Source organism: Protomyctophum parallelum, assembly GCF_964188405.1.
Source record: "Protomyctophum parallelum genome assembly, chromosome: 17".
In the NCBI taxonomy this organism is placed as follows: Eukaryota; Metazoa; Chordata; class Actinopteri; order Myctophiformes; family Myctophidae; genus Protomyctophum; species Protomyctophum parallelum.
In genome coordinates this window covers 31,821,057-31,835,979 of record NC_139719.1, presented here as the reverse complement: position 1 = coordinate 31,835,979, position 14,923 = coordinate 31,821,057, and the positions used below count along the sequence as shown (strand labels likewise).

Genomic DNA, 14,923 nt, shown 5'->3' with positions numbered 1-14,923 from the left:
CTAAGGCTGGGACTGGGTTCCATTGGAGGACAGTAGTCGGGCTCTCTCCTTTCCCGAGCCTCTGCGTTGCAGCACTCCTCCACTTCCTCCAATGCCTCCGGCATCCCCCCGTTCGCCCCACTCGCACCTGTCGCCCCCACCCTCGGAGCGCCGCGAATTCTGGCGGGTGGGGGTCCCATGGGGCCGGCCGTTCTTCTCATCTGGGAAGGGGTCAGGAGAGAATGACAGGAAAGTGACTCTTTAGCCCGTGAATGAGGGCATGCCTCCTCGAAAATGTGAGTTTGTGTGTGTGTGTGTGTGTGTGTGTGTGTGTGTGTGTGTGTGTGTGTGTGTGTGTGTGTGTGTGTGTGTGTGTGTGTGTGTGTGTGTGTGTGTGTGTGTGTGTGTTTGTGTGTGTGCGTGCGTGTGAGAATGCGTGTGTTGGGGAGGGGGGTAAAGGCTTACCAGAGATGGCCTGAACCATAGGTTGATCATGGGAGCTGAGAAGCTGGGCTTGAATTGTCTCCACCACTCTCTTGAACCTGCGACTCGGACCTGGGTATATACACAAGCACACACACACACACACACAAGGAAAGGTTAAAAAATATTTACTCACAAACCCTTACTGTTTGATGGGGGCCTCTATGTTTGAGAACCACTTCTGTATACCTACCAGTGGCTAAATCTCCATGCTACTTGCCTGATATTAGAGTGAACGTCACACTGTAGATGCCCGTCTCCCTCCTGCCCTCTCTCTCTGCCCTCTCCCTCTCCCTCTCCCTCTCGCCCTCGGAGAAGGCGATGTCCACCTGAAACTTGACGGGTTTCTGGAAGACGGAAGGGCCTCCGGAGGACTTGTACTCGGCCCTGAAGCTGGTCTGGGACAGGACGCTGTGACTGAGCGACGGGATCTGCTCGGTGGGGCGACAAAGAAGCAGAGAGACCGACAGACTTACGAGGCGGGAGAGGAGGTATGGGGGGCCAACGTGAGTATAGAGAGACAAAGGGTGGAGGGTGAGGAGAAGAGAGAGAGTGTGAGCCGTCGGTGAGAGAACAAGAAAGTGTGAGTGTAAAAGCAAACAAAAGAAACGTGCATGAAAACAAAAACAGACATATAGCAGCATTAATGAGGTGCACATAAGAAACACTGTGATTTTTTGTGCCACTACTTTAGGTATTAGGGATGCATGATAAATTGTTCATCATATCGGTATGAGCCGATATCAGCCTTGTAAATGCAATATTGGTTTATTATATTTATATTTTGAATGTTAAGCGGAAAAAACCTTTTGTAGTAGTAGCAGGTAATGAAGATCTGCATCTTCACCCAGAATACCAGTTCTGTATAATATGTGTAAGGCAAACCCGACTGGAACTTGTATTGCGATATCGATATCGCAATACGATATCGATATTGATTGATACTGATCAATCAATTTTCAATATCGTGCATCCCTACTTGGTATTGTTCTGGTGAGAGGCATGCATTCTGCTTTCAAAGTAGTGAGCTCTGATACTATGGTAGAATGAGACACGGACAGGCAGATACTCACAGACAGGAAGGCATGGACGATGTCAGCTTTGACAGAGCTCAAGGGTTTGTCTCTGATCACCACAAAGATCTGTTCCTCTTTCTCCAGGCTGATGAAGTTCCCGAACCATGACTTCTTAGCCAGCCTGCAGGATGATATGACACACAAATAATGTATGTACAGTATGGATTGAAAAAACAAACAAAGAAAACACACACACACACACACACACACAGATGCATGCCCCCACACACACACACACACACACACGTGCGTGCATGCATGCATGCATGCATGCACGCACGCACGCACGCACGCACGCATTAAGTCTCACCTGAACAGTATTTTATCTCAAGGGTTTAATTATGTCCATGAAGATGCATTACTTACTCAGGGCTGGACTCTGGTGTTAGGCTGGACATGTCTTCTGATGTGGGGACTAAAAGACAGGACATATTGATATGTGTGTTTCATCCTTATTTGCCTTAGTTTGGTAACACTTTATATAAAGATTGGGTCTATAATGCATCACAATCGCATTTATAATACATTGTTTAAAAAGTATTATAAGTGCTAGTTATAATGCATTGTAAGCTCAGCGGAACATCACACCACAGCACTACCATAACTTATTTATTCTAAAATAGTGAAAATAGACAATCTATAAGCTCTGCTATTGCTATGCTATAGGTTATTTTTAGCATTTTTGTTAAAATAATGCTTAAGTGGTTTGTTGATTGGTTCACGTTTCTCGCACTTCTCAATTATTCGAATAAAAAGAGAAGCAGCCCAAGCTGTCAACCTGACAGCCTGTCTCACCCTGCAGCTTGCGGCGATGGAAGCGAGGCGAGCCCAGCAGGTTGTTCTTGAAGGAGTTGAGGCGGGTCCTCCAGTGGGCGGAGCTACTGGCGGCCATGCCTCCTCCCCCGGGACTGGAGGGCGGGGTCAGGGACAGCGAGCCCACCCCTCCCCCTCCCTCCGCCCGCGAGGAGGACGAGGAGGAGGAGGAGGAGGGCGGGGTGGAGGAAGGGTGGTGGGGGTGGTGCACGGGGGTGCCCATGGGGGTGGGCAGCGGAGAGCCCTGAGGGGTAACCTGCGGCACAGAGTGGGCAGAGGTGGGGTAGAAGCTCTTAGTCACAGACTTGAGGACAGACGACGATGGAAAGAAGAAGAAACGAGGGATGGGTGAGAGGAGCGGCGAAGGGGAGGGCGAGCGGGAAGGCGGGTTGTGGAGAGGCAGGGACTTGATGGGCTGGAGGTGGGGCCGTTCGGTGGGGCCTTTGGTGGGCAGAGTCTGGGTCTTGGGGTTGTGGGGGGATTTGGGCTTGTCGTGAGCCCTCGCCGAGCGGGGGGTGGCGGCCGTGGCGCTTCCAGATTTGGACTCCTTTGTGTGGGGGTTGGTTTTGGCGGAGGTGACATCTGACTGGCTGAACGTGAAGACGGGGCTCTGATAGGACTGGGGGGTTGGGGAGGGGTACGGGAGAGATGGAACAGAAGAAAAAAGAGGGGATGGAACGTGGAGAAAGATGAATGGAGATGAGTGTCATGGTTCATGGCAAAAGAGTGCATTCTTGTGAAGAATTCAATTTTAACAGAATTTCTATGATCTAACTGACTATTAAATCCTTCATATTGGCCCTGTGGACAGTTGACTTCCATGCTTCACACAAGTATAGTGATAGCCATCATAGCGGCTATTTGCATTAGAACTCAGAAATACAGTAGATCTTTGTTACTATATGAATTGATAGTTCAGTTTTGATGTTCCACTGTGTCAAAGTAGGGCAGCAGTGGACATTCATTTATTTATTGCGATCGTATAGGTCGCAGATTACTATGAAAACCTGCAAAACCTGTCAGTCAGGTCACGCCTCCATATATGGTTGTCATTCCGTTACGCCTTGTGACATCACGCGCCTCCATATATGGTTGTCAGTCCATTACCCCTCGTGACACGTCACACCACCATACATGGCCGTCACTCCATCACGCATCGTGACACGCTCCATATATGGCCGTCTCCATATATGAAGATCACGACACTGACCTCATCAAACCCTTGATAGCCGTACATGGAGAAGACTGGATCATCACCTAGATCTGCATATATGGAGCTGACCTGTTCTGACATTCCATAATTATGTTGATCCCTCCCCACCCGTCCTTCCTCTTCGATGTCTCCCTTTTGACTGATACCTACCTGTTCATTCAAGCTCTAGACGGGCGCGCCCCAAAGTTATTAATGCAGCTGTGCCCGGCAGCTGGCGAAAACTAGTTCTCAACAGGCCCGAAAATGAAGGCCCGGCCCTACCTGGGCCCTCTGGTGGAGCTGTTGTCCCCGAAGATGGATGGATGGATCCAAACATCTAACGAGTTAAGTTGTGATTCTCTCTAATAGCCTTACAATGGTGCTTTGCTCTACTGTACACAAATTGGTGCATGTTGTTGCAGGGAAGCGAATGGAGACAGAAGAGAAAGGATGAAAAAGCCAAGGAAACCTCCAGATGGGATCAGATTTTCTGATGTCATGGCATGTAAAGAGAAGCTTGACAGATGGATATCTCAGCAGGTTATATGTGATGTGATCACAAGTCAGTTAAATATGGGACAGTGCTACAAGAATAAGGGAAATCATCTAAGATCTAAATCTTTCACATTCAATACATTCATAGATGTTTACGTCACATTTTGTTCATTGTTGATTTTGTCGACTAATACTATGATTTTTTCGTCGACTACCTTTTTCACAGATGAAAACAAAATAAAAAGACGAAATACATTGACAACAATTTTGTCAACAAACAAAAAACTATACTAAAATGTTAGGGAGGGACTAGTGGAGCCAAAAGAAACCAAAAGAAAAGTCATTTTGTTTGGTTGCGCTCTGAAAATAGCCGATAGCTCACGGCGTCTTGTCAGCATGTAGATCGGCATGCAGCTAAGTGAAAATCTGCCATTTCGATGGCATCACGGCCCGCCAAAAACTCATTTTAGTCGACTAAATCAACTGTAGATTTAGTTGACTAAAATCTTATGATATTTAGTCAACTAAAAATAGACTAAAAATTATTGATTGATTGATTGATTGATTGATTGAATAGTAAAACATATCAGGTGATTCAAATATGACTAAAACTAAACAAATTGTATTCAAAAGACTTTTATGACTGAAACTACCATAAATAAAAACTTTGCTGTTAAAATCAACAGTGATTCTGTTGCCAGTTGACATTGTGAAGTGGCTGCATGGCCAGCAGGCCCTTACCCTAGGACTGCTGAGAGGGCTGGAGGAGAGGCCAGTGGAGGCTCCACTAACAGAGCGAGACCTGGGTAGAGAAATTATGGTCAAAAGAATCGTGCTTAGAAACAATTCAGTATACTTGGCCAGATGACAGTACACGTCTCTCTATATGTACAGTAGTGGAGTGTCACTAAGTTCATTTACTCAAGTTCTTCTGAGGTATGCTTGAGTATATTACATTTGCTTCTTGAGAATTTCCATTTTTGGATACGTCTCAGTCACAGATATTGTACCAAACTACTCCACTACAATTATTTGACAGCTATAGATGCTTTGCAGATTTAAAATATTATTGCAAAACATACAGTTTTCAACAATAGCCGATCATTGTGAGCTTCTTCAGAAAGGTTTGACAAATTTTGAAAAATGTGAGCACTTTTACTTTTGTACTGTAAATATATATTTGATGAATGCAGGATGTTTACTTGTAAGGAGAGTATTTTTTATACATTGTGGAATTGTGAAATCTGAGTACTTGTGCTGAGTGACATGTACGCACCTCTGGCTGTGTGCAGCCGTGTCCAGGGCCCTGCGGGGTGGGGTGGGAGACCCCTGTTCAGTGACGCTCAGTACCTCCAGACTCTTCCTCTCTGGACGACAGCGGCCGTGGCGCGTGAGCATGGGAGAATCCACACGCTTCCTAGGGGGATCTGCTGAGAGACACCATTACCGCGTCGTCACAAGATTTAGCCACCACCTTGCTTTTCATTGTTACCGAATTGATCCTAAACTGCCATAGATATTTCACACACAGTCGGCGTCTGACAATGTTTTCCCACGAAATGGCAAATATATTTGCAAGTGTACAATTGTGTGTAAAGTGCAGAGGGAGGCTGTAGGCTCCAGCCTGCCACCTAATGACTGACCTACGTCACTGCGCGGAGGCAGATCCTCATCCTCATAGCTGGGGTAGCGCTCCTTCCTGTCCAGCAGTAGGTAGTAGATCATCTTCTCCTGGTTGTCCCTGGGAGGTGTAGGGGTGGGAAAATCAGAGGGTGTTTGTTTTTCCTCCGTGCAATTAATTCACCAGGAAATATATTGTTTTCGAATCGTTGTTTGGGTTGTGATTACATACACAGAATGCAAATGTTGCATGCCGATAAAGCGACGCAATATTTATTCGGATTATTAGTCGATTTTTCACAGCGAATAAAGGAATCAACCTGTCTGAATGAAGCATCAGCTATATGAATAGTTTCATGCAAAATATACACCAATGCTTAAATGTATCATTTATTCGTCACACCCAAGCCCCCCCCCCCCCTACAAAATACACGACACAAGTGAGCTTGTAGGTCTGCTATTTTTGAAAATGTTACACAATGCAGGTATAAGTCAGGTGTGAGGTCAATATAACTTGACTGAAGGGGCAAAATAAGCAAGGTGTAATAATTATCAAAAGATAAATATAGGACAAGAACCGTTGAAATAAATGCTTACTCTTCACATTGCAGGTCACGGGTGAGTTTCACTCTGTCTCTGAAGCAACCCAAGGAGTGCATGCTGTCCAATACGTCTGTATCCAAATCTGACAGAGACAAGATCCTCCCCACGCACACTCGCCTGGGAGCGGGCTGCTCAGGGCAAGGCTCGTTACGGCCTCCCCTGGGACACACACACACACACCCGAACGCACGCACGCACGCACGCACGCACGCACGCACGCACGCACGCACGCACGCACGCACGCACGCACGCACACACACACACACACACACACACACACACACACACACACACACACACACACACACACACACACACACACACACACACCTGAAATCTTACATTTTTCAAAATATTGCAACATTTTCCCCCTACACATTCAGTCAGTCACACACACAGACGGGTAGCAAATACATTCCTATACAAACAAATGTAAATGAGCTCCCATTGCAATGTCATTCTGAAGTGTATGTACATGAATGTGCACTTACATATACCAGGCATGCTTCTGGATGGCCTCGAGCTGTAAGGGCAGAGGGCAGATGGGGCCATTAGTCGCTACAGTCTGTTAACAACCAGATGGCCACAGAGCTGCGTGGAGCAGCCTATTCTAAATCTGACAACTCCTGACTGCTGGCTAGAACGTAAGGCCAGGTATGGGTTACTATAAAAACAACAAGACACCAGAGATGAGGATAACATTATTCATGAAATAATAACCTGATAACATTTTAAGTCGAAGTTGTTTACCCAAAACCTGATATCTGAGTTATCCCTTAGTTGCGTGCCTAAAATAGCAGATGATCCACGAGTCGCAGCCGTGCTTGTAGATCGGCTATTGTCAGTGCACAAGTGCACAGTGCACAAGCATTAGTATCAGGCAGCTTAAACTTTTTTGTTAAGAATCCCTGACATGCATCATGCTAACACATGACATTACTTCCCCCACTGGAAGAAACACCTGGCACAAACAACTCCCCTGCAGCAAGAATGAGAGTGTGTACAAAGGTGACTAAGACTGGGGTGAGCACGGCTCCCATACCGTGAGCCTCTTGTCGGGGTTGACCTCGATCATGCCCTTCAGCAGGGCCTGGCAGTCTGGGGGGATGAAGTGAGGCATATGGAACACACCACTCTTCACCTTCTCTAAGAGCTGCCGCAGGTTGTCATGATCAAATGGCAGGGCACCCTGTGGAAGGGGGTCAAGCAAGGAGTGGACATGATGAGAGGGGGGAGAAATAGTAAAACAGAGAGTGGCGGAAGAAGTATGATTTTTTACTTAAAGCAGCATTGCATTACTTTTTTTTTTTTTTTTTAAGATATTTTTTTGCGGTTTACGCCTTTTATTGATTTTTGAAGGGACAGACAGTAGGCTGACAGGAAACGGGAGAGAGATGGGGGGATGACATGCAGTAAGGGCCGTGTCGGGTCCGGGAGTCGAACCCGCGGCACACTGCGACTGGATTACCAGTCCGGTGCCCAGACCGTTACGCTACGGCCTGGGCCCATTGCATTACTTTTAACCAATATGTATGGACATCATGTAGAAGAACATGCTACTACAATAATACAACTCATATAGTTGGGTTGGTTGTGTTTGTGAAATTATTTTTCTACCCTGAGCGAGCAGGCAGGCGCTATTAGCTCAGTGGTAAAACATTTGTGCAGGAGACCAGAGTTCAAATCCGAGGTAGAACAGGAAAGATACAATGTGCAGCTAAGAAGTAGCAATACTACATTGTAAAAATTCTCTGTTACAACAATTGTGCTTCAGTAAAAGAACAAAAGTATTGGCATCAAACGAGGGCTGCCAAACAAGAGAGCACACACAGTATTCACATGGAATGAAAGTTACAACAAGATAACAATATACTGTATATATTATAGTGTGTGTGTGTGTGTGTGTGTGTGTGTGTGTGTGTGTGTGTGTGTGTGTGTGTGTCTGTGTCTGTGTGTGTGTGTGTGTGTGTGTGTGTGTGTGTGTGTGTGTGTGTGTGTGTGTGTGTGTGTGTGTGTGTGTGTGTGTGTGTGTGTGTGTGTGTGTGTGTGTGTGTGTGTGTGCGTGTGCGTGTGTGCGTGCGTGCGTGCGTGTGCACTTGCGTGTTATATAATTGAATTGCATTAAATGTACTAACCACGAGCAGAGCGAAGAGGATGACTCCACAGCTCCACACATCTGCTCTCCGTCCGTCATATTTCTCCCCCTGTCAGAAAGAGAGAAGTGTCAGTCACCCACATTGTTAAATGAATGATCTGAAAACCAAAAAGCAGCACCACATTCCTTGAGAGGAACAGTTTTACTTCTGTCAACCAACATCCCACAATATAGTTTCTCAAAACAGACGTGTTAGCTCCCACAATTTTCAAATGCTTCTGTCTAACAGTCTTCAGAAGCTCTGAAAGTGAATAAAAAATCGGACCCGTCGGAAGTGAGTGGGTGTCTGACGTTTGGTTGTCTTACTATTTTGAGAGGCTAGCACCACTCAAAAATAAAGTATGGATGGCATGTCATGTCATGTCCATGTCCATGTCCATGTCCTGTGCAGTTGTGTAACTCCTATACTGGAAACCAAAAACTGGTCAAAGCCCAGCTAGCTTAATTCTTAGCGGAAATGGTTATTCAAAAATATATATTTTTTTAATTCCGTGAGCAGCGCATCATTTAGCAGGCTAACGATCCAGGAAGAAAATGCTGAATAGTAACATTTTCCAGGGCCACCTCCACCTCTGATATACTGATGACAGTAGTAGACAGAAATGGTATCATAGAACTGCAGTATTAGTATTAGTCATAAGTTTGTAAAAGGGTGAAGTGTTCCTTCACGGTCGATCTAACACCAAGGTTTCTTTTCAATCAAATCTCTGTTGAAAGAATCTGATATGCTGCAAATTATCTATATTCGCCCCACATGGAGTATAGTAAGTCTTCTTCCAACTTGCTATCAAAGGGAGCAATAAATATGAATAACAGCCATCTAAATTAAACATTATCACACACTAACAAAAAAAGGAATTGCATTCTACGAATGGGGCAGACTGGTAGACTGGTGACCAGACCTGAAAAAGACTGGTAGATGACCAGACACGATAATCGCAATGTCCCACGTTCCATTCCTGTTGAGAGCCCTGTACTGCAAGTCCTTCCCCCTCTCTAATCTTGTTTCCTGTCTTTCTCAACTAACGATCTAAATAAGCAAATTTACTGCTTTAAAAGATAATAGAAATTATAACTTTGCCATCGCTATTTTTGCCATGTCATTATTAAAGGTGAAAAAAAGAGTATACAAAATTTCGAAACGAAAAACAATGTCTATCTATGAGCTCACAACACATCACATGGTCTTGTAATGTATTTCAAATAACAAATGATGTTATTTTTGATAATAGAATCACAACTACACTGAACAGGAGCTGAAGAGTCACTTACCCGTATAACCTCAGGACACGCATAGTGTGGTGACCTGGAAAGAAATGTGAAATGTTTTAGCAAGGGTTAACAGAGAGGCACTGTACATACACACAAAGGCAACACCTGAAGAAGTAGCTTGCAGTCTTGCAGAGTACCCAAAAGCCTGACGCGTACAGTATTTATATACACACTGCAAGTCCCAGAAGGCAACACATGAGTCATGATGTATACTAAAGATTAATTCACACATGCACGCACGCATACACACGCACGCAGGAACACACACGCAGGCACACTCACATACCAGCACGCACGCATGCACCCACACATGCACACATGCATGCATACTGTAGTGTACACAGTCAACTACTTCTCTGCCTCCCTCTCTCGCATACACCCTTTACTTCCCCTCTTTTTGCCTCCCTTTCCCTATATGCATTTTTACACGGCACACATTTTTGCCTGTGCACATGCACAGGCAGGTGCACATGCACGCACGCACGCACGCACGCACGCATGCACGCACGCACGCACGCACGCACGCACGCACGCACGCACGCATGCATGCATGCATGCATTTTTGTCTGTGCACATGCACAGGCAGGTGCACATGCACACACGCACGCACGCACGCACACACGCATGCATGCACGCACGCACGCACGCACTCACACACACACACACACACACACACACACACACACACACACACACACAAATGTACATACATGCGCGCGACAGTTACTCACCCACAGCTGGTCTCCAGCAGACTGTCCCCCACCTGTAGGGAGGCCATGCCAAAGTCAGCAATACGGATGTTGTTCTTCTCATCCAGGAGCAGGTTCTCTGGCTTCAGGTCCCTGTGGCTGTACGTGCACAGCAGAAGAAAACACCACACCACCCGGTTTGACCTTGGGACCAAGCTATTTAATGTACACAATATCAGCCTTGAAGCAGAGACTGAAGCCAAAACGGTTCTGGCGAAGTTCCTGCCAAACCACACTGCTAATCGGGTTACCTGTCAGCTATTACAGCGATACACAGTGCTAATTTAACCCAGAGATTATACAAATGTATGGATTTCTACTGTGTGTGGGCTTGAATGAGTGTTGTTTTGAGCCTCCTTACCATATAATTCTCTAGACGCGGCTTTCTTCAACCAAGCTTGAAATAAATTATTTAGATATCATTTTTAGTATAGGTCTAGTTTCATTTGAAGAAGTATATGGTAGAACTATTTTCCCCTCTATTCTATGAGCTAAGGTGGATTTGGGGTTGTTTGCATCAACACTAATGAGTAATGGTAGCTAGGCAGAATTTGAGAACATTTTTGTTTCAGGGATTTGCAACTATGGGCTGAAAATGAGCAATGACACTATGACTAACTTAGTCACTGCAAATAGAGTTCATATTTGACATATATATTTGACATTATATTTGGCAATATAATGACATTTAATGATTGGTGTGGTCTGTGTAATGGAACATTATTTGAAATTTTTTCACACATCCAAATAGACACATTTTCCTTCTAAAAACACTGTGGTCAAAATGGTTTGTAATGGAGAAAGTGTCACGAGCTCAGAATTCACAAAAAGAGAATTCTGGTGAATTTGGCTGTGGAACGCCCTGAAGGCCCTCTATTAGTTCCCTGATCCCATCTTGCAAACTGTCGGTAAACAACAAGAGCACACAGTAAAATCCTTAGTGTTCATTTTACTCCGAAAGTGGTCAAATCAACCCAACTGTTTACACTCACACAGTGACATGAACACTGAGGATTTCACTCACCAGATGGAGTGGCTGTGACAGAAGTCGAGAGCAGAGATAATCTGTCTGAAGAACTTCCTGGCCTCTTTAGGAGTCAGACGTCCTTTCTTCACCAGGTAATCGAACAGCTCTCCTCCTGACACATGTTCCAGCACCAGGTACCTGCATTACATGGGAACAATGCACGCACGCACGCACGCACGCACGCACGCACACACACACACACGCACGCACACACACACACACACACACACACACACACACACAAACACACACACACACACACACACACACACACGTAATGACATGTGTGTCATTAACCGTGTATGCTAGTTCCACGCACAGTTCCTAAATAAATGATATTATAATTGTCAAACGGGGAGTGGAAATGTGACAGACAAGTAATACACACTGGAGGAAAACAATATAAAAGAATTGCGAACAAAGTCTACAAAGTGAAAAACGTGATTAGTCCTAGGCTTCCAGAAGGCGGCATACCTGCTGCCTGTTCTGGTTCCGTTTCCCATGGCTTCGTCTGATTGGCTCGGCAGCAGATTTGAACCAGTAACAAATATGACTTCATATTCCGGTTCATATGTGCTACTGAACCAATCAAATTAAGCTGTGGGAAGATTAACCAGAACATGAAACAGGTACGGTACCTTCTGGAAACGCGGGACTGTAGTCAAAGATGGTTAATTTATGAAGATACAGCATCCCAATTGAGGCAAAATGGTACACAAATCCTACAAATATTGTGTGGCTTGTGGCGATCGAGTCCAATATTAATAGTTCAGTGACTATGGCGCTAAAGAATGGTTCATAAGCATGTGTTGACGTTCACTCTTCAATTGGAAATAATAGACTCCAACCTCCTTCCGGTCTCCTACAAAGGCGGCCAGCTACGCAGATACGGGAAGTAAACCGGAGATGGTGATTATTTTATTTTTTTGTCTTGGCTATAGTTATGCACAGAGCCAATTGGGCTTCATAATCTTTCCTTTTGTCACTCTTCCAATATGACAGCCTGTCTGGCATCCTTTGGAGACCTCTCCAAACATTCCTTGATAGACCAGACCAATATAAACTCATGGACATTTTTCTCTTACGCCATACTATATATCATATTATTTACATACATCATAGTATATGATATGTAATCATAATATATACAGTGAACATGGTAAATAGGGCAGACTGAGACCAGACTATACTGTATGCTGTAGCTTGTAGCACCTCTCAGTGTACAATTAACTCACAGATATTTGTTATTCTCGTAGACATCATGCAGCTTCAACACATGCGGATGTTCTATCAGTTTAAGAATGGCAATCTCCCTCTCCACCTGTCCAGAAAGAAGAGAGATTGAAGAGATGGAAACAGAGAAGGGGGGTCATTGGTATTTACTCAGATTTACATAGAGAATGTGAAGCTATCGTTGTTTACACTGAAGCACATAGTAATCAACAGCGTACCTTCATTAGAACTGATTCAGACAGCTTCTCTCTGTTGACTATTTTGATTGCTACCTTCTGACCCGTAATGCAATGGACCCCAAGCTTGACCAGACCTAAAAGATAGAGAGAGAGAGAGAGAGAGACAGAGAGAGAGAGAGAGAGAGAGAGAGAGAGAGAGAGAGAGAGAGAGAGAGAGAGAGAGAGAGAGAGAGAGACCAATACATTGGGGATTCAGACATAATTTTAGAATATAAAATACTCAAATGAACGATTTGACAGTTTGATTTGTTTACTCACCAGTCTGTCCTTTCCCCAGAGTTTTTTCCAGTCGATATGGCCCAACATATTGAGCTGACTGACTTAGAGACAGTTCTTTACTCATACTGCTCTCACTATAGGCTAATACACTATTACTACTGCACTATGGTTATTGCAACGACTGCATGTGACAACTCTATGCAGCTAGTAAGTTACAGAGGAGTACACAGCCGAACTCAAAAGCAGGACTATAATTTTGACTTCAGTGATAAAAATATGTTACATGTAACACCGCTACTTGGAGACTATTGGGTGAATATGTCAAAACAAAGCAAAAATCTACAACCCAAACTTGTCCTGAATCATAACTTTGGGATAATAGTGACAGAGCATTCTTCATCTAAACCTGATGCCTCAATGGCTATTTGTTTTTCTTTTTTGACGATGGGATTATCTGTGGCATTTGCATTGACGTGAAGCAAACTTGTATAATATTGAAATAAAATAGCATCCAGTTATATAGAGGTAGGCAAATGCTGAGAAACTGAGATAACACAATTACTAGGCTGTTATGCATTCAATACTGACACTATTCCAAGCATAAACATGACAAGACTGACACAATTTTGGACAAGCTTATAGCTTATTTTGCATTACTCACATTTCATAGGATATCAATACAAAGATTAACATAAGCAACACAGCCCAGGAAGAAATTGGTTTAACCTGTATTTCAGGCTATCTACCAGGAAGTGATATTTATTTATTATTAGAATTATGATTATTAGTATTGGTATTTGCAAGGCTTATCTACCAATCAAACGTTAAATATATGTGCTGGATATCACTGCTGTACATTTTTCAAATTATATTATTCAGTGTGCCAGGCCTATTTTTTTTACAGGTGGAACAGCATGCTATTTAGCCACTGTTCCAATACAGCAGGATTAGCCTAGCCTACGTCTATCCACGGCTATTCAGCGTCTGTCAAAATCGACACCTTTTAAAGTTTCTTTGTATCGCGAAATGATCTGTTTCGCCGGCGAGCCACATTGTTGCGATTTTCTGAGAGGAAAGATGTGTTGCTTGCAAAACAACCATCTTTACCGTAGCACCCTCCCCCTCCCTCCCTGCTATCCCTGCAAGTATAGCGGATCACAGCATCTTCTCGCTCTCTCTCGCTCTCCCCTTTGGCGTGTCCTCCCTCACCGGCTAGAAGATTCCAGCGATTTGCAGGTGGGAGGGAAAAAAATAAAGAAAAAGCTGCGGATATAGTGAAATCACAAGTGCGCTATTTTATCCTGATTACACCTCACGCTGAGTAAGAGCCTCTCTATTATAGTCCTTTTGCTTTTCTTGCCGTAAATCGATATTTTCTCTCTCCTCTTCCTCCGTCTCATTCGCATCAGCATCCGGGTCTCCGCTGCCTCTCTCTCCATCCTCTCTACCCCCGCCCTCTCTCATCTTCCTCAAATACGCTTGTCTCTGCATTCACCTCAGCACCGTCCCGCTGTGGTCTTATTTCTGCGGACACCTCCCACAATATCATAAAATAAATAAGCACGCATGCACAAGTATTTTTATAACCTTTATCATCGCAGGCAAGGAGTCTATTCGGCCACCCGATGAAGTTGAAACTACTATACAGGCCTATAAAAATAGAAAATAAAATACTGCCTTTAATCTCAAAGTAAATTTTGATTAGTTGAATATGCTACACAGGACCACAATGGAAACAATTAAGCCCCTATAGCATCCTTTTAGCATC

The 14,923-nt window shown here is 44.4% G+C and overlaps 1 protein-coding gene across 2 annotated transcripts; it reads right to left on the bottom strand.

Annotated features, from left to right (window-relative positions):
• Positions 1–13,279, bottom strand: brsk1a (BR serine/threonine kinase 1a; the record flags this gene model as incomplete). 2 transcript variants are annotated; one of them, XM_083786788.1, is made up of 19 exons in its annotated part: positions 1–236; positions 445–534; positions 683–893; positions 1,536–1,659; positions 1,905–1,953; positions 2,334–2,607; positions 4,780–4,840; positions 5,315–5,465; positions 5,682–5,779; positions 6,256–6,420; positions 6,753–6,784; positions 7,304–7,450; positions 8,397–8,465; positions 9,689–9,722; positions 10,420–10,536; positions 11,462–11,602; positions 12,700–12,785; positions 12,916–13,010; positions 13,195–13,279. In XM_083786788.1, the coding sequence occupies 19 exons, from the start codon at positions 13,277–13,279 to the stop codon at positions 1–3; spliced, it is 2,265 nt and encodes a 754-aa protein (XP_083642914.1). The 2 variants fall into 2 exon arrangements, with proteins under 2 accessions (XP_083642914.1, XP_083642915.1); XM_083786789.1 differs by having other exon boundaries at positions 1–200.
• Positions 13,280–14,923: the final 1,644 nt, after the last annotated feature.